General features: G+C 43.2%; 1 protein-coding gene across 9 annotated transcripts in view; it reads right to left on the bottom strand.

The window, feature by feature from the left end:
* Window positions 1-318: 318 nt before the first annotated feature.
* Window positions 319-20505, bottom strand: part of Srrm1 (serine and arginine repetitive matrix 1) — a 33375-nt gene continuing 13188 nt past the window's right edge. For 3 of the 9 annotated variants that reach the window (XM_057783595.1, XM_057783600.1, XM_057783603.1), the window contains 10 exons: window positions 18102-18376; window positions 13172-13252; window positions 12689-12775; window positions 10578-10722; window positions 10210-10251; window positions 7330-7458; window positions 4856-5317; window positions 3866-4061; window positions 2231-2440; window positions 319-1324 (listed from right to left, as the gene is read on the bottom strand). In XM_057783595.1, coding sequence (XP_057639578.1) covers window positions 1220-1324; window positions 2231-2440; window positions 3866-4061; window positions 4856-5317; window positions 7330-7458; window positions 10210-10251; window positions 10578-10722; window positions 12689-12775; window positions 13172-13252; window positions 18102-18376 — 1732 coding nt within the window. In that variant the 3' untranslated portion in view covers window positions 319-1219. The remainder of the gene's footprint in view (window positions 1325-2230; window positions 2441-3865; window positions 4062-4855; window positions 5318-7329; window positions 7459-10209; window positions 10252-10577; window positions 10723-12688; window positions 12776-13171; window positions 13253-18101; window positions 18377-20505) is intronic. The other 6 variants (XM_057783596.1, XM_057783601.1, XM_057783598.1 and 3 more) reach the window with 4 other exon arrangements.

Here is a 20505-nt window from a genome sequence, read left to right as displayed (position 1 = left end):
GAGTGGAGCAGAAAAGGTGACTTTTCGCAGGAGCTGGAGGAGACCGCTGCACTTCAGGAGTTTCCCCTTTAGCGGTGAAGCAGAAGTAACATCTTGGGCCCGAGCTTCCAAGTTAGGATACCTTTCCTTCCGGAGCTGCTGCACTCGCCCAAGTTCTCATACTTGCCCGCCCTAGCACTCTTTGCAGCCAATTATTGAATAAAAAGGGTAAACCCTGTTTCATTGTTTTATTTACCCTGTACACCAGCTCTACTAAGAAGGCAGAGTTGTCTTGTAGTACCTAGGTAAGTTGAGTAAAAGTGACTGGCAACATTCTTAAATTTAGAAATTTATTCTGTTTAATCCACAAGCTTTATATAGCTTTAGTTAAAAAATAAAATAAAATAAAACAAGTGAAACCAAGACACTATGTCCAAGTCCAGGCCCTCCCAGCCTGCCAATACAAGAGCTCTTCAGTTTTGTGTGCCAATTGGAAGAGTAAGGAAAAAAATTCTGGATGGGAGCCATGAAGTTTCATAAGACAAGTTTACCTAACTGAAGGATCCTTGCTAGGTCTAGTAAATTGCCTTTACAAAAGATAAAGAAAAAAGGGGGAGAAAGAAAACCAAACAGAAGCCAACCCAAAGAGGACAAAATTCCAGAGTTCGAATCAACTTATGAACCTGTCATCACGGACAATCTCCGGCATCCAGCCGTGCCTCCCCTGTTCCCTAGAGCTGGAACCCCGAGCTGTCAGCGGAGACTCCACGGCCAACAGGGGTATTTGCGGCATTAAAACACTCACTCAGACCCTTGTGGTACTTAACAGTGGTCTCACTTTTGGGCAAGCTTACAAACCTATACAAGGTTGAAAGCATAATTTACATGGTGCTAAAATTCAAGAGAAACAAGAAAAAAAGGGGGGAGGGAACCTCTGGGGAGAGGCAAGGGCATTTAAAGGGATGGTAAAAATGCCAACAATATTTAAACGCCCCCTAAATTTTTTTTTTTTTGGCTTAAAGTATTTCACTCTAAATGTCAATGGAAGAATGTCACTAGTACACCATGGACACCTGTGTAATGCAAATCCATGCCCCCCTTTTTTAAAAAACATGGTGAACTTCAACCTAGCAATTATTACAACAAATGTTATAGTCTAAAGCTCAAACACATTTTAGCGATTTTGAAATTGAATTGAGTACAAACCAAATAAAATTTACAATGTAACAAACATGTCCACCTAGGACTGTGGGGACACTTGAGCCTTCCGCATGGATCGCAGGGCTTTTTCCCGCAGGTGCCTCTCTAGGTCATCAAGGTTGTCTTCAGCTTCACTTTCAGTCTCCTGGAAAACAAAGGCAAACCAGGCAGATGTTAAGTCTTGAGACACGCTGGGAGATGCTGTGCACAGACAGAACACAGCCGCAACCATACATACTCTGCACATACAAACCCACCCACTTTAAATCATGACTTCTTTCTACCCTAGGCTTGTTTAGAACTTGTTAAGGAACTGAAAACAACCCTGAGCTTCTGATCTTTCTGTCTCAAGCTCTCAGGTGCTGTGCTTACTTACATGCACCCATACTCCCACACCCAGAGTATCTGGGGCTAGAGGAACACATCCAGGGGGTCTAGAGCATGTTGAATGCTCCACAAACAGCTCGATAGATGGAGTTCCCCCAGCAGAGTTATATCCCTATGCTTGCTACGCAAGTATGAGAACCTGAGTTAGGATCCCCAGGTAGCAATGCCCCGGCAGACCCAAGTGCTGAAGAGGTGGCCTAACTGGTGGTTCAGTCTACCTGAAATAGTGAACTTTAGGGAAGATAGCTAGGGGAGCTTGTCACCAATCCTGATGATTTGTAATCAATCCTAAGGACTCCATACGGTGCAAAGCTAGAATTGACTCTGCAAATTGTCCTGACCTTTGTGTGTATGTGCACAGAAGTAAAATGTAATAAAAATATGACAAAAGAAAGGGGGGGGGCACTAATGGCTTCTACATGCACACTGATGGGCAGAGGCAGGTGGATCTCTCTGAGTTCAAGGCAAGACTGATCTGCAAGAACTAGCTCTGGGACAGGATCCAAAGCTACAGAGAAACCCTGTTTCAAAAAGTCAAAACTCAAAGCATTCTAGCATTAAGTTTTTGGGAAGCCATTTGTACTTTTCCCCTTGGTTCCTGGCAGGTCAGGAGGAAACATTAGCCATGAGCAACAGATAAAAGAGCCAGGTGGTGTGTGAATACCTTCCTGGGTTCTGGTGCTGGCGCAGGCTCTTCCTGTGCTGACGTGGTTGTGGCAGCAGAAACAGCTGCAGGGCCTGCAGGAGCTGTGGTGGCTGTAGCCACAGTCTTCTCTTTCTTGTGTTTTTTGTGCTTCTTGTGTTTCTTATCCTTTTTGTGTTTCTTGTCCTTCTTCTTCTTTTTCTTCTTTCCACCTCCTTCTTGATCAGAATTCTAGAAACCCAGAAACAAACAGTGAGGTAATCAATCTGATTAAAATCCTGTTTTATTTTGAGGGAATCTTAAACAGACAAATACATGCTTCACCAAAGTGCAAAGAACCACCAACAAGAGTTCTCAGAGAGGTAAAACAACCAGTGTCAAGGCCCACCCACAAATCCAGCAGGAAGAGCCCCGACACTGACTGACTGTACAGTTTCCTACTAATTCTAAACTGGATTTCCAACTTCAGGATGTGAATGTGGTGTCAACAGCTGGAGTCATGGGCTAAGCATGAGTTGCCTTCCAGCTCCTAAACACGAGCCTTAATGAGGGGCGATTAGAAACCACTCAAATACTTGGCTAACTCAAAGCAGGATTTCAATATGTGGTGAGGAGCTCAAACAAAGCCAGGCTAAACTGAATGCCTACTTTAAAACTGGGAGTGGCCTGCTTCTCTCTGCACAGATGGTCCTCTCCTACCACGGGGTCCTAGGGAATGAACTCAGGCTTTCAGACTAGAGGCAGACATCTGTACCCACTATTAGTTACTGCTTTTGCCTCCCGAGTGCTGGGATTAAAAGTGTGCGCCATTACTGCCCGGCTTGCTTATTATTTTGTAACTGTTTAATAAGGGAGGGAATTCTACATGTTATATAATTATGTATTCCTAACAAAAAAAGCATTAAATATTTTTACTTTTTAATCTGACTCATAGCCCAGATGCTCCACAATGTGGCTGCATCCTCATAAGCCCTCTTAAGTTATAGTCAGTCCATCTAAGAGAATCTATCGTTACATCTACTGAATACCAAATACCATGGTTAGCCCAATGGCTTCTAGCATGCTTAGAACAAACAGCTAGGCAGTCATCTAATACAAAGCTTACTGCAATATGTTAAATGGCTCATATAATTTACTCAATTTCAGTATGTCAACAGTAGCTTTTGCTGTTTACTAACCTAGAAAAGAGGATCAAAATCCAAATTCAAAGTATGGTTTCTACCAAATAAAAATCAATTTCACACCACAGAATGATTATTTAACTGAACCACCATTTTTTTTTTTTTTTTTGGTTTTTTGAGACAGGGTTTCTCTGTGGTTTTGGAGCCTGTCCTGGAACTAGCTCTTGTAGACCAGGCTGGTCTCGAACTCACAGAGATCCGCCTGTCTCTGCCTCCCGAGTGCTGGGATTAAAGGCGTGCGCCACCACCGCCCGGCTACTGAACCACCATATTAACAGAGACTAAATTTATGTATGAATTTAACTGACTAACTTGTAATTTAATTGTTTTTGAGACAGGGTCACTGCGTAGCCCAGGCTGGCCCTCAACTCTTGACCCTGCTGCTGCCCACCAAGTGTTGGGACTGTAGCACCCACCATCACCTCAACCCCAGTTAACTAATTGTAAAGCTGTCCCAAACAAGGCACATACACACCCTGGCAGGGGAAGGGCTTGGAGTTGGGCTTTTAGCCTTTTTGACTGGTACTGCGGGAGACCAGTTTGTGGAGGGTGATTGAGACTGGACAGGAGATGGAGGTGCTGGAGGCTTTTTAGCTGCTGGCTCAGGAGATCCAGAGACAGATCGGGAAGAGGAAACTCTTCTTACAGACTGAGGGCTTGGTGAGGCTGCCCTAGACAGAGAGGAAAAACAAAGAACACAGCATTGAGAACAGACACACAAAGGAGGCCAGAAACTTGCTTTTCTATCACTCAAGTCTTGGGGTAACTCATGCCCACAATTCTCTACCACTGTACTGATGGATGGACTACACTAGGAACAGCAGTTTCTTAGCTCCCTGAAGCCTGCTTTGTATCAGTATTAAATATTTTTCTGGGGTTGGAGACGAGCTCAGTGGTTATGAGCACTGATTGTTCCTGGAGAGAACCAGGGTTCGTTTTCCAGCACTCACACAGCTCACAGTTAACTGCAACTACCTTTCTAGGTGATCTGACACCCGCTTCAGGCTTCCTGACACTGCCCACTGGCAGCATACAAACATATACAGGCAAAACACCCATTTACATAAAACAACAAAAAGAAAGGGTTGCTTCATCTCAGACTAAGATACCAGAAGCTAAGAACCAAGTAAAGTTCTCTGGCATTGATGCCACAAGAAACTAGGTTCAAAGTAGAAAATATGAACAGTACCCAAAGTTTGATAATTATTATCATTGTTGTTTTTTGAGACACGTTTTCTCTGTGTAACTTTGGCTGTCCTGAAACTCACTCTGTAGACCAGGCTGGCCTTGAACTCACTGAGATCTGCCTGCCTTTGCCTCCTGAGTGCTGGGATTAAAAGCGTGCGCCATTACTGCCTGGCTTGTTTATTATTTTATAACTGTTCAATGGGGGAGGGGGGCTCTACATGTTATGCAACTATGTATTCCTAACAACAACAACAACAAAAGCATTAAATATTTTTACTTTTTAATCTTTTTAGGTTCCGGAGTCCTGGAGACTCTCCTAATAGGCCTAGTACTTGGAGATGGGGACTGCCTTCCTTGGGGTGATGCGGATGCTCCTCTTCGAACAGGGGGAGGACTTGAGGTCTGAGGAGCTCGAGGACGTGGTGAGGGCGAATGCCGTTTGTTTGGCTGTGGTGACCGGGCCTCCCGGGTGGAACGGCCTGGGGAAGACCCTTTCCTATGCTTTGAAGATAAAGAGGGTGAGCGTCTCTTGGTGACTGGGGGGCTTCTTTGTTTGGGAGGTGGAGAGTGGGAGACGCGGCGCTTTGGTGGTGGAGATGGTGATGCCCTTCGCTTGGGTGGAGGCGGGGGTGAGGCGGTTCTCCTTTTTGGAGGTGGGGAAGGAGAGTATCTTCTCTGGATGGGAGGAGAGTATCTTCTTGGAGAAGGCGAGCGGCGGCGTGGAGGAGGAGAAGGAGTCCTAGAAAAAACCACACCATTAAGCTGAAACCGACATGTGTGGAAGTGAGTGGCAAGCTGAGGTCAGGGGAATTAATTCTCTCATCAACCTTTACGTGGACTTAGGTCAGTACATTTGTGTGGCAATACTTTCTCACCCATTGAGCCACCTAGTTAGCTAACCCAGAACTAGGAAAATTAAATAAATAAAAAGTAACCAGTTGTAAATGTCCTGTAGCCAGTACTATGCCAGGGGACATATTTCAAAGTAAGATCACCATACCTGTCAAGAGGGTACTATGTACTGTTTAATGGAAAAACCTGCAACTTAAATTTAAACAATTTAAATTCATCAAGTCAATAGAATTTTTATAGAATCAATTCACTATTTCACAATAAGAGAACCTCACACTGCATTGTGGTAACTGAGCATCAGCTGTTGCCAGGTAATAACACTGGCCAATTGAGAAAGTCTGTTTTACTGAGTTCTTTGTGACAGGGGCTGTAGATGTGGCTCAGTTCTTGGTGCCCAGCACCTACACTGTAGCTCACAAAAGTTCATTAACTCAAATTCAAAGGAATCCAACGCCATTTCTGGCTTCCACAGGTACAAGGTACACACAGTGCACACACACGCGGACAAAACACTCACATATATACCAAAATAACTATTTTATGGGATGATGTGCTATCTCTCCTGCACTAGCATCCTAGGTCACTGAATAAAGCTCCTAACATAGATTGTCCGGTCTTCTTCAAAGGACGGCTTTTTAGTATAAGTTCACTGCCAGGCAAAGGGATCTCTGAAAGTTCTACCTGGCTTTTCTCTTACAGGTGACAAAGTCATCTTATGTCACCTAGGAATTAGGACTCAATACAACATTCAGGCTAACTGCAATTTGTGCTTGGGTCTTCCAGCACAAATTCCTGCTCAGAACTGGGTTTACAATAAGCAATCTTCAGACAAGGTGGTAGAGTGAACTGGGCAATCATTTAATAACTCTAGCTAGGCATAGTGGCTTCAATTGTAATTTCAGTACTTGGCAAGTATTGAGACAGCCCTAAATCCGAGGCCAGCGTGGTACACAAACTAAGATCCTGTTAAAGAACAAAACAACCTCCTCCAAAAAGGGGTTTCCCTTTCTCTATTTATTTCACATGGAATAAACACAGGAAAAAGTAAAACAAAACAACCATTCTTGTACAGTTAGTCTGCCGTGGACTCATCCCCAACACACACCAAAGTTACAAACAAAACAACCACATTTCCCCTCTTTTGTATCTACAGACACACAAGAATAAACTAACCAGTTACTGCCTAGTTCTCTGCCCACTAACCTGTACTATTCTTCATTCTCTTGCTGTGCCTGAGCTGATACCCTGGATCACATGTTCGTAAGGGTTTCTTTAAGACAGAGTCTAGTGGAACTCATGTATAGTTCAGGCTGCCTCCAAACTAGTGCTCTTTCTGCCTCCATCTCTTAAGAACTGGGATTAGGGGCATGTGCTGACACATGCAGCCTGTGACTGACATTTCTAGAAGACTTCTGGTTTCTCATTTCATAGAACACCCTTAACTTGGGACTGCTAGCTCTTCTATTTCTGTATAACTGGTAGAGTGTTACCAAGAATCCCAAATGCACATGACCAGTAACAGATCAGCGCAGCTGTTCATGTGCACAAATGGATGGATGGTTCTAGAACCTCCCATAGTTGTGCAGCCATTGCTATTCCTCACTCCCCCGCTTATCCCAGACACCAAGGATTTGGCTGCTTTATGACCCAGACTGGCCTCTAACTCAAAATCCTCCTGCCTCAGTCTTCCAAGAGTTGAGATTCCAAGCATAAGTAATATACCTGGCTCCTAACTTCTGTTTCTGCATAGTCGTGTGTTTTGGGGTTTTTCTCTAAGGGAGCACACATTTACTATGTGATCTTTTATGACTAAAAATGCAATGTTACCACACACACACACACACACACAACTTTCACAGTAAAGACCCAGAGCCACCATGAGTCTCTCAGACACAGTACCTTCGTCGCGGTGGTGGGGTGGGAGATCTGCGCCGCCGAGGAGGAGGGGGAGGAGGAGGAGGAGGAGCTGGAGAAGGAGATCTTCGTCTTCTGGCTGGTGGTGGGGAGGGACTTCTCCTCCTTCTACCACTAAAGTAAGAGTTGATTCTCAGTCAGTAAGATGTGTAAGCAAAGGCCCCAGGAAGTACACGGCCAGCCAATAACCCAAGGCAGAGATGTACTCTATGTTCTCTATGTTCCAGAGCATGCTTTCTCAGCCTAAGGCTGAGACCCTGGGTAGCAGCCAACATTAAAAACAAAATTTAAAAATCAATGTTTTACTTTTGAAATGGGTAAAACAGAGCTTTGTAATGTTAGCTTCTCACAGAAATAGCTATCTGGTTATAACATAAACCATCCAGCAGAGGAAGTGAAAATTTTCAAAAGATTATGACTAGAACATTTTTTATTTGGGATACACATGACAATCAGTTGAAAAACTTATCTGAGACTTATGTGGACCATGTCAGGGAAAAATCCAGTCAAGCTGGGCTTTGAAAAGGCTTTTCAGGTATTTTAATTGTTTGAGAAACATTTAAGATGTTAAATAGACACCAAAGGCTTAAGGCCCAAGCTGGAGACAAGTGCTCCAAGCTGCCCCTTCTCTACAGTACACAGGGCACACGCACTGCACACAAGCACTCTACCTCTCAGCTACACCTCCAGCCTTTACCACCCTAACTAAAAACATATGTGCAGCACTGAAGAGGAACTGGGTATCATACTTAATGATACTCTAAAGACAAACGACAAAGCCAGGAAGAGGCTGCCCTGGGGGTGATGTGGTTAAACAAATTGACACATATTGAGAATCAATGTAAACAGTTCTTGATTCCTTGACCAGCCAGGACTGAAGCTATGAACCTAGAACTCAGTTTCTAAAGTTTACCAGGTCCCACCCAGCTTCTATTTGAGACTACATAGAGAAAAGGCATAAATTCACAGCAGATTTCATTTCCAACCAGATTTGATTTAGATTTGCAGATGATCTGTGATTAGCGCTTTATCCTAGCACTTTACATAAACACTCAAAATCATATTTAATTTTATCCTCCTAAAATACAGGGAACTGGGCAGTGGCAGACAGAGTTCTGAGTTTGAGGGCAGCCAGGTTGACACAAAGAAACCCTGTCTCAAAACAAACATCAAAAATGATACTGACCCATAACTAAAAATAATTTTATTTTCTGTTAGGCATGGCGGTGCACCCCTTTAATTCCAGCTCCCAGGAGACAGCGGCAGGTGGATCTCTGTGAGTGCTAGGTCAGCCTGGTTTACATAAGGGGTTCATACAAAGACCCTATCTGAAACAACTCAAAGTTTGTTTTGCTTTCTGATAAAGAGTCTCGTTGCATAGCCCTGGTTGGTCTCTGCATCCTGAGTGTGGCACTGTGCCCAGGTGAGTGGTGATCTCTTAACAGCTTTAAACTAGAAGCTACTGGGCAGGGTAGAGAATATTCGCTTTTGTTGTTTCTTGAGACAGTTGTCTCTCCACAGAACCCTGGCTGTTCTGGAACTCACTATGTGGACCACTAGTGTTGGGATTAAAGGCATGTGCCACCACACCTGGCTAGGATATTCTGATTTTACTGTTCTGAAGAATCATCCCAGAACCGAACCTAGTTCTGTAATTCAGGGGAGGCGGGGGAAGTATAGCACTAACACAGTCCTGTGTAAAGCAATTTTCGATGTCCAGTTAAACAATTTCACTGAAGTCAGAAGGCACTGCAGCTGGGAGAAAAATATTTTTGTACCCAATTTCTTTCCTTCATATCTCTATTTTTCATTATCATGAAACAGTTCCCTCTACAGCATAAATATTCCCCTGTTCCATGACTGCTTCCCAAATGTCTTTCTAAAAGATTTTAAAATGGGAAAAGGTAAAACAGGAAGCATCTCCACTCCCAAGCAGTTTAGACAGGGGGTGTTCAACTTGTATTCAGAAAAGGAATACAGACAGATGACAGACAGATGTCAATAGCACAGGTCAAAGACCTTGTGTGGACACTTCTCCCTGTGCTTTCTCACTTGTGAGACAGGTCTGAACTAAAATATTTTTTTGTTGTTGTATGAGACAGGGTTTCTCTATGTAGCCCGGCTATCTTGGAACTCACTCTATAGAGACTAGACTGGCCTTGAACTCAGAGAGATTCACCAGCCTCTGCCTCCTGAGTGCTGGGATTACAAGGTGTGCACTGTCACGCCCAGCCCATCATAAGATTTTTATATAGGGTTTGGATCTAAAATATTAGTTTTATGGTCACATAAACATATGATCAAAAAAAAAAAATTCAGTAAGTGGGAGGTAGGGGGAGAAAGCCAGGGCTGGTGAGGTGAGCTCAGCAGATAAAGGTACTTGCCACCAAACCTGAAAAATTGAGTGAGTTTGATTCCCAGGACCCACATAGTGAATGGAGGGAACCAACTAGTACAGGTATCCTCTGTGGTGTGTGTGCACCTACACGAATACAGGAGAAATATAAACACAGCGAAGACTTAGACCTCACAGTTCCCATACTTCGGCAAAGACTACAGAACCAACTCTTACTTTCATTTTCAGCATTTAAGTTTCTCCTTTAGCTTTTCTTGCTTTAAGTCACCCTTAATACAAAGCTCATCCCTACCAGGTGTAGGGAGTCAGAATTACCAGCTTAGAAAAGATTGTAAAATCAACACCTCACATGTAGCTTTTCCTATCATTCATCTAACACACACCAAACCAACTTTAGACTTTCTCCACTGACACAATGCATCATCTGTAAAGTGTGGACAGTCACCTGAACAAAAAATGAAGAAAACTTGGAATGTCACCCTAATTTACGATAATAGTGTCTAACCAACCTTTTAGTCACTGGCGATTGCCATCGTTTTCCCATCTGCATCCTGAGAGCAGCGGAGAAAAACAAACGTCAAGAGCTCTATTCACACCAGTTAACTTCTTGTGGAGGCATTGTTTAAAGCTTCAAAATGTCTGGAATTAATGCTGTGATTTAACTGCTCTTTCTATCCATGCACAAATAAGGCAATCACTCAAACCTTGTCTAGTTTTAATGTTAAGAACTACCAACAACAAGAAAAAAACCCAAGCTATCCAAAACCCCAGACCCCACATCTCTAATGACAGGAAGAATCTAGCCCAATGCTAAAATAATTTTGTGGCCCACCCTGTAAGGTACAGATCAGTCAAAAGCATTAATGAAGGTGGTTACCGAGGGGAAGTCTCCTTTTGGCGCTTCCGAGGTGATGGAGAGGCACTCCGAGAAGGGGAATGTCTCCGCCGCCTGCCTACCTCACCATTCTTCACATGGGATCTCTTGGGCCGCTCATCTTCTGAGGTGGAAGAGGAGCCAGAGTCTGTAATCACAGAGCAAAGAACAACAACAAAATATCACATTCACACACGCACGCATGCACGCACGCCTCTAGCTCTCCCCACTCCCCTTTACATTGCATGCTCAAAGTCCTAGGTTCTACCCCAGCACTGGGGAAAATGTTAGTGGCTAAGACTCAGCGACACAGTATTTACCTAGTATGGCATGAAGTCATGGGTTCAATTCTCAGTACCATCAGAAAAATTTAATCAGGACAATTCTAGTGTCAGCCAACATCCCCACACCCAGCAGAAAACTAGCCAACACAAGACTCCTATAATATCTAGAGTGCATCTTGTTGCATGGTGGCTTAAAAAAAAAAAATCAAGAGTGCAGAGGTCTGAATACATTTCTAAGAAATCTAGGGATTTTAAATCAGTCTTGTTGGTGCATGTCCATCTGATAACAAGGAAAGTAAAGGCAGGAAAATCTCAACAAGCTCAACACCAGTCTCAGCAACATAGTAAGTCAAAGGTCAGCCTGTGAGCACGAGACTATCTCAGAAACAAGACAAAACAAAGCTGAGTAATTATTCCCAATTAATTAAGTAAAGCTTCAAGAGCAGGCCCTGGGTTCCATGCTAGCAGTAAAAGAAAAGCATCAATAAGTTACTTGAAATGAAATACAAAATAAAACTTGTTGCCATAGTAATTATAATAATCCCCAGTGGGACTGAAGTATGGCTGTTACTAGCCTTAGCACATGTCCCCACCACTGCATAAAATTGGCTACAGTGGTGCAAGGCTATAAATCTCAGTATTTAAGAGGCAGACAAAGGAAGATCACATGTTTAAGGTCATTTTTGGCTACAAGGCAAGTCTGTCTCAAAACCAAATCAAACCTACCAAAACCCAAGAACAGAGCATTTGATGTAAACATCAGGCTTCTGCATGCTTTTTCTTTAAGCCAACAATTACAATTATTGGAAAATTTCATCTGCCTACTACTAAACAAAATACCTAAAAGCAGCCTAAAACCCACCAAAAACAAACAAACAAACAAAATGTACTAGCAAAAAAATGAAAGATTCACGAAACTAGTTAAGATGTCCTAAAAGCACAGACTCCGGATATTAGGGATACATTAGTTATCCATTTTCATTTTCTGTTTTACTAGTGTGCTCTAGGTCAATGACCTTATTGTTAATGCTGGGAAGAAAGCCCAGGGTTTTGCACACAGTAACCTGCACCAGACCACACTCCTGGCCAAATTTATCACTTTCATAACAATGCAACAATTTAAAAGAAAAATTTAAGGGCTTAAAATAAGGAAGCCTTTAATCCCAGCACTCCAGCACTCGGGAGGCAGAGGAAGTTGGATCTTTGTGAGTTTGAGGCCAGCCTTGTCTAAAAGGGCTAGTTCTAAGACAGGCTCCAAAGCTACAGAGTAATCTTGTTTCAAAAAACAAAAAAGAAACATACACAGTAGCTAACTGAGACAACGAACTTCCCAGGAAGGCAAACACTTTGTCCCTCACCTCTTCCCATTCAGAAGCAGGGCTCAGAGGTTAAGGATACTGGCTGCTCTTCCAGGGGTCTGGATTGAATTTTCAGCACCCAAATGGTGGCTCATAATAATGTCTACAGCTCCAGATACCAGGGAATCTGATGCCTTCTTCTGGTCTCCTCTGAGATCAGATATACACATGGTGCACAGATATACACGTAGGTAAAACACTCACTTGTATAAAATACATAAAAAGAGCGGGGGTGGGGAGGAGCCCCCTCATGTAGTCCAGGCTATCTCAAGTTCACCATCAAGAATAAGTATCTGACCCTTCTGCTTCCACCTCCTGAATGCTGTGGTGTGTCTGGGTTCGCTGTTTTTTGGACTCTCACTATGTAGCCCTTAAAGGCTTTATACTCCCCAGGGACTCTCCTGACTCCACCTCCCAAGTGCTGAAGTTACAACAGATGTGGAAGCAGAAAGCATTTTCTTGGTGTCCATACCAGACGATGACTGCTGGTTCTGTCGTCTGTACTGGCGCCTCTGTTGCACAGAATCCGCTGCAGCCATCTTGCTGCCTTTGTCTTCTTCTGAAAGATGGGTGCATTTAGAAAGCATCTCTTTAGTTCCACAGAGGTAATGTGACAAACGACAGGAAAATAGGCACTCAAACCCTCACCAACTACTAAACTTATTTACTGCAAGTAAAACTGGGAGAGATGAACTCGACAAACATTTCAGCTAGCTTTAAAATCCCAGAATTATGTCCAAATACAGAAGAAAAAGAACAAGGTCAAGATGAATAAAATAACCGCATACAGAGAACACTTAAATGCTGGAGTTGGGGATCTCAAACAGTCTGGGTGATGCCAGGTTTAGCTGTTCTCTACTGTGCTGCCCGTACAATGACTCTCCAACCCAAGGGGAATAATCAAATATGGACGGGAAAAGAAAAAGCCGACCTGTAGAAAATCATTACAACTTACCAGACTCAGACAGCTCCACTTTTCTCGGCTTGGGTGCTGGTGACGGCGACTCTCTTTTCTCAGTACCTTTATGTTTTGTCACTAAAAACAAGTTAAGAAAAAACACACAATAATAAAGAACAGTGCTTTATTTATTTAGATTTTTTTTTTTTTTTTTTGAGACAGGGTTTCGCTGTAGCTTTGGCGCCTGTCCTAGAACTAGCTCTTGTAGACCAGGGTGGTCTCAAACTCAAGAGATCCTTCTTGGGCCGGGCGGTGGTGGCGCACGCCTTTAATCCCAGCACTTGGGAGGCAGAGGCAGGCGGATCTCTGGGAGTTCGAGGCCAGCCTGGTCTACAAGAGCTAGTTCCAGGACAGGCTCCAAAACCACAGAGAAACCCTGTCTCGAAAAAACCAAAAAAAAAAAAAAGAGATCCTTCTGCTTCTTCCTCCTGAGTGCTGGGATTAAAGGAGTATGCAACCACCACCCAGCAAGAATAGTATTTTAATAGTATAAAAGTGTGCATGACTGTACACATGAAAAACTTAACCTAATTGGAGTCCATGCACTAAAACCAGATGGATGTAGTGAGTGGTATGTACGTGTAATCCCACGACTCCGACGGCAAGACGGGGAGGTGAAGATGAGGGAATGATCTGGAGGCTTGGACCAGCTAGCCTGTAGCACACACAGCAGCAGACAGCAGGGAAGCCCTGCCAGAGAGGCCATGTCTCAACAAGGAAAAAGAGGAGAATCAACTCCCAGAAAAAAAAAAAATTTTTTTTTTAAAAGAAAAGAAACTAGACAGGTGGTAGGGGCGCACGCCTTTAATCCCAGAACTTTGGGAGGCAGAGGCAGATCAACAAGTTCAAGGCCAGCCTGCTTTAAGACAACCAGGGCTACGCGGAGAAACTTTGTTCCAAAACAAAACCCAACCCAACTCAGGGTCATCCCTTAGTTCTTTTTTCTTTTTTTTTTTTTTTTGCTTTTTCGAGACAGCGTTTCTCTGTGGTTTTGGAGCCTGTCCTGGAACTAGCTCTTGTAGACTAGCTCTTGTCTGCAGTAACACGGGCATCCTGAAAGGTAAATGGAGTAGGTGGGAGGGTTGGGAGATCCACTGCCTCTGCCTCCCAAGTGCTGGGATTAAAGACGTGCGCCACCACCACCCGGCTCCCTTAGTTCTTTTACCTGTGAATGACTAATAAATTTCAGTAGGATGTCTTTTTTTGTTGTTTTTTTTTTGTTTTGTTTTGTTTTGTTTTTCGAGACAGGGTTTCTCTGTAGCTTTGGAGCCTGTCCTGGAACTAGCTCTTGTAGACCAGAGTGGACCTCGAACTCAAGAGATCTGCCTGCCTCTGCCTGAGTGCTGGGATTAAAGGCGTGCGCTACCACCGCCCGGCAGGATGTCTTATTAAAATGCAGTTATACCTTTTTTAATACTCTAGGAATTGTCATAGACTAACTATACAGACTAGCAACCACGAGAACTGTTGGTCTAACACTTCAACCTTATCTTTGTTAAAGTTACCAAAGAGATAATTACCACTGAAATATCACACACAGTAGACAAGTCCTGAATTCCCGAGCCACAATCCTTTAGTTAATGATTCTACTTATTAATGTTATTTGGACAAACCACTGAACTGGGTGAGAATAGTCAACACCTAAAAATTCATAAAAGCATTGAGCTGAGTGAAGCTCAGTGGTCAAGAGCACTTGCTGCTTGGACAGAGGACCCAGGTTGGTTTCCAACACCCGTATGAGGAGCTCACAGCTACCTGTAACTCCAGCTCCAGATAGGATGCCTATTCTGGCCTATGGACACCTGTTTAGTATGTATATGCCCTACCACAGAACATACATAATTTTGAAAATTCCAACACAGAGGAAGCTTGAGACAGAACTGCTAGCCTAGATTACATAATATACTATTGCCAAGACTTTAAAAGACAAACCAAACCAAACAAACAAAAAAGGAAACCGCCTACATGTCAAATTTACTTTCTCAAAGTAACAAATTTTAAAACTATCTGGAAGGTGGCATGCTTGGCTATAAGAAGGCATTTTTTTTAAAAGAAACATAACTAAAATTAACATTGCTTTTATATTTCCTGAGATAAGGTCTCACTACTATAGGACTTCAGTATAGCAATGTAATGTCAGAACTAAAGAAGTGCACTATCATCAGGTAGTGATGACGCATGGCTTTGATCCCAGCACTCCAGAGGCAGAGGTTGGGGGGAACCTTGAGTTCCAGGACAGCCAGAAATACACAAAGAAACCCGTCTGGCGGGTGAGGATGTGCGCTCGCACCATCACATCTAGCCAACATTACATACTTTGTTAAACAGAGGAAATAAACACAAGGAGGGCTCATCTTGGCTTGATGTCTCATTAATGACTTAACTTTAATAATAGCGTATATAGCACACTATCCTACTCCTGAGTTAAATCACTCTGCCAGACAGTAGTGATGCATGCCTTTAATCCCAGCACTCGGGAGGCAGAGGCAGGCAGATGTAAGTTTGAAGCCAGGCTGGTCTACAGAGAGAGTTCCAGGACAACTAGGGCTGTTACACAGAGAAACTCTGTCTTGAAAAAAGAAAACAAAACAAAAGAGAAATTCAAGGAGCAAATCATTCTAGCATGAAATAAGAAATTCAAAAGAACAACTCTAAAACCAGAATTCTGAAGCATTTCAAAAGTCCTATTAATTATTAATCTTAGAGTGCCCAAAAGATAACCTGCAAAGTTAAATTACTGTAAGCAGAAATTGTAAAACACATCAAGTGTCCACAGAGCACAATAGTTTGGCTGATTCCAAAGGTACAGGACGTGCCAGGACATTTGACTGAGGTACAAGTTCATGCAATACGGGATTTTACTGATTCAAAGTCTCTCCAAACACCCTCGATGGGACAGTTAACTGCACTCCAAATGATTTACTGTCAAATAGCCCACTTTTCTTTCCTTCCTCTCATCTCAGCCTATTATCAACAGCAGCCCACCAGACCCCACAAACATCTAATGAAGCACAAACAAGAACTTTACCATGTTACAGCAGTGCCACGGTTCTAAGTGTCCAGAAACCCCCACAGTGGGCATCTCTGAAATCACACCAGGTAGAGACAACAAAGAACTTCATTCCGCCCTTCACCCTCCTCCCTAATCAACACAAAGGCATTTGGAGTCTGATGGTTCTTACTCTAACTGGGAAGGAACTTTTAATCGTTCACTAAGTCGTTATCTTGGCTAAGTCACCTCGCTGAAGAGCCCGACACTTCGACACTTCAGGGTCTCTCCTAGCTCTCACATTTCATCACAAGGGTGATCCCACACAGAGCACATCAATTCTGAGCTTTGGTGGACACGAAGGAGACTAAGCTCCCCACAAGCGATCTCGAGTGCCCATTCCACATGGATGAGGCATGCGTCAAGACAGGAGACCAGCACTGCGCAGACTCATAAAAGGTAACTAATGAATCTCAACAACTGCCCTATTCTAATAGAACCCCTTCTGGTCAGGTATTTTAAAATAACTCTTCTCTATAATCTAAATAGAAAAAACATGTACTTTTCTAAAGTAATAGTGGGAATACTTAAGAGTGTCTTCCTCCTAGAGAGCTTTCCAGCTCTAAACAAAAGAAATATTCTCAATGTAAAGCTCACAGGAAAAGACAAGAAGGCTAGAGCATTAAGTATCAGATTTAGGACACGGTGAGAGGAACTTCAGAAAGGCTGAAATGTTCTCATTTAATATAAAAAGTAATACAGCAGGGCGATGTTGGCACACGCCTTTAATCCCAGCACCCGGGAGGTAGAGGCAGGCGGATCTCTGTGAGTTTGAGGCCAGCCTGGTCTATAAGAGCTAGTTCCACCGGGCGGTGGTGACGCACGCCTTTAATCCCAGCACTCGGGAGGCAGAGCAGGCGGATCTCTGTGAGTTCGAGACCAGCCTGGTCTACAAGAGCTAGTTCCAGAACAGGCTCCAAAGCTACAAAGAAACCCTGTCTCGAAAAACCACACACACAAAAGAAAGTGATATAGTGCATGTTATAAAAATAGCTGTCTTAAATACATTTGTCCCTGAATGAACTTGACATTAAAGTCAATAAAGATTTTGCACATTATTTTTATGGCTTGCCACCACCAGCAGATCCTCTTTTCACTGATCCTTCTCATCCTAACAGGTTTAAACGGTGGTGCGCCAGTTTTCTTCCAGCACTAGGACAGCCAATGGGCTTTCCCAACCCTCCCACCTACTCCATTTACCTTTCAGGATGCCCGTGTTACTCCAGTCCTAGCACCAAAGGCACCATTCGAATGGATCCTATCCTCCTCTTTCTCCATATGTATTTTAGTGCTAAAGTCCCTGCAAGCCACAACTTGCTGCGGCTTTAACACTAACAAACTAACGAATATTGTACTCTCGGCTGGCACTGTCACAAGCCATCAATTTCTTAGAAACCAATCTACTGAACAGAGTAAGGACAGCACCCAAGAACCCCGCCTAGACCTTCAATCAATCAACCAAACAATCAATCAAATCAATCAATCTTCTCTTGGGGGCATAAACGTGACCAAAAAGAATAACAAAATACAAAATTCTCAAGGAAAGTATCAGACAAAAAGTCTTAAGAAAGGGTGTGAAGAGGGTGGGATAGTTAACTGGTCTCAGAGTAATAAAATGAATCCTTACAGGAAGAACAAGTTCCAATTGTTACCAACTTAAACAGTCCCAAGTGCTCTGCGGCGCCACTGCCCACACAGAGGGCACTGAAAAAACAATCTACCTTTCCCTATCACCACCTCTCAGCAGAGCCCTGAGAACAGAAGGGCAAGCAGGCCATTTACAGTGTCACACAGAAAGTAATGCCTAGCAGCTTCTGCAGATGGTTACAACTGGGTTCACCCTGACGTCAAAGAGAACAAAATGCTTTGTGTTTTTACCTTTACCCGAAGTTCTTCCTGGAGACACAGAAACACGACTTTTTCTTGTGCGGTTCGACTGCTGGGGGGTTGGAGAATGGCGAGTTTTGGGTGGTGGAGTTGCTGGAGACGATGGCCTGTGCCTTCGCCTTGGAGGACTTGCTGAAGGAGATAGCCTACGAGTTTTTCGAGGGGGGCTAGATGTCCTCTTGGGAGGCTTCTTTGGCGGTGACCGGGAACGAGATGAAGAGGACGAAGAGCTACTTCCAGACAATGATGCGGAAGAACGCCTCCTTCTGCGGAAGAAAGCACTCACTTTACCCCTGCATCCCTATGGAGGATCACTTTACAGTATGTACAATGTACACAAAATACAGCTAGCTTATCCAACTTTTGAGTTTATGTAGCTAAGTACACAAATTACTTCAGAAAGACTGGAAACAAAACCATCACCTAGGACAGGAAAGAGCTGTTTCTGAAAGTACATAGACACATTCATTGTGGCTGTGTCTGAGCTGAGTGCTATATAATCCAGTAGCGAAGCAGCCTCTTCCTGAAGAGTGATGATGGAGCTGAGTTTGTACAGCTTTGGGGGTGAGAGAGCACTGCTCACTCAGAGTGATGTCAAGCAACTTTTAGGCTGCACTAAAAATATGTGCAAGATTTGAAATTCATTTAGCTACATAAACCTGTAAGTGGGGACCTCTTGAATTCTGCGGCAAAGTCTGTGGTAAGTTCTGTTGCAATTACGTGTACCTGCAGAATTCACCTTTGGCAGAAGAATTCCTGAGAACCTGAAAAAAAGAAACCCTACCTTCAGAGTGTGAGATTATAAACTGGCTAAAAGGGAATCTTACACAATCTGCAAAACACTGTGACTGCTAAATTGTTTAGTGCATACTAATGAGACAGGCTGTTTGAAAAACTCCAGTGTAAGAAATTATAGTCTCCTGAGTGGTGTACTAAGGAGCACTGGCATTACTTCTCTCCAAAACAGAACGATCAATGTGAAGTGTGATGCCTGGAATTCCACCATATTACACGACTGTCCTAGCCACCAGCTGCAGCACCAATTCTACACACTTAAAAAGCATTACCTTGGCCAAGCGGTAGTGGCACATGCCTTTAATCCCAGCACTCGGGAGGCAGAGGCAGGCAGATCTGAGTTCAATACCAGCCTGGTCTACAAGAGCTAGTTCCAGGACAGGCTCCAAAGCCACAGAGAAACCCTGTCTTGAAAAAAGAAAAACAACAACAACAAAAAGCAGTACCTTGATAACACTCCCCAAAGATGGTATTTGTTGTTATTAAAGTCTGAGTCTAAAAGTCCTACCTGTACAGACAGAATTTGGAGAAGCTTATTTGATGTTTCCCCATTTTCTAGCTGCTGTGGTTTTTGGTAAAAAATATTAATTCAACAGCATTTCCAAGGCTAGAGGTGTACTACAGAGTTGGCGCACACACTCAGTCTGAGTGAGGTCCTGGTTCAACCAGCATCAACAAGGAAAAACAGACAACAAAGTTCTGTCCAAAGCAGACTCGAAAAGAAAGCCCAGTCAACAACAAATCGACAAGACAGAAAATCCTGTTCCTGTGCACCAGGTCTCATTTTGTATAAAGTTAGACACAATCTACTTCTATAATATATCTAAGATAAAAACATTTTATCTTATGCCTGTTTTAGAATGGTTAAACATATTAAACATTTTAGCAATGTTTAAAAAGAGTTAATACTATTGGCTGAACTAGATGACTGCCTAATTGCCACAAATGTAGCCATTGTAAGCTATTAGTAATGGCTCAATGTATCAAGCTTTCTTACTGGACTATCTTTGGACTATCAGCCCACCAATAATGAACCGAGACTTACTAATTATGAAAGCACCGCCTTGGCTTAGGACTTTCCCCAACTAGCTCTTATAACTTAATTAACCCGTATTTTCTTAAATCTACATTCTTCCATGAGGCTGTTATGGATTCTTAGTGAGGCACATCTGACTCGCTGCTCGTCACCTAGGTTCCTCCTCGTCTATTGTTCTCTCTCCCTGGAAATCCTGCCTAGCTATTTGTCACTTATCTCTTCATTAAACCAATCAGAAGGCACATCAGGTAGAAACATATCTTTACAGTGTAAAGGAATGGAATTATAGGGAACTTTCCTCTGTCTGAGCTGCTACAAAAGGCTTTATTACAAAGCGTGGAAGAAATGGCTTAGCAGTTAAAGCTTTTAGTGGCTCTCCAGAGGACAAAAGTTCAGTTCCCAGCACCTATAGGCTCACAACTGCCTGTAACTTCATTCAGCTCCAAGATTTGGAGACCTCTGCAGGTAGTTTCAATCTCAACCTCTCTCTCTCTCACCCCTCTACACATATTCAAAATAAATCTTTTTATAAAAAAGCGGAACATTATAAAGGTACTTGTTGTG

This window comes from Chionomys nivalis, chromosome 11 (genome assembly GCF_950005125.1).
Source record: "Chionomys nivalis chromosome 11, mChiNiv1.1, whole genome shotgun sequence".
Lineage (NCBI taxonomy): Eukaryota > Metazoa > Chordata > Mammalia > Rodentia > Cricetidae > Chionomys > Chionomys nivalis.
The sequence above is the reverse complement of the archived record's forward strand: the minus strand, read 5'-3'. Positions and strand labels throughout refer to the sequence as shown.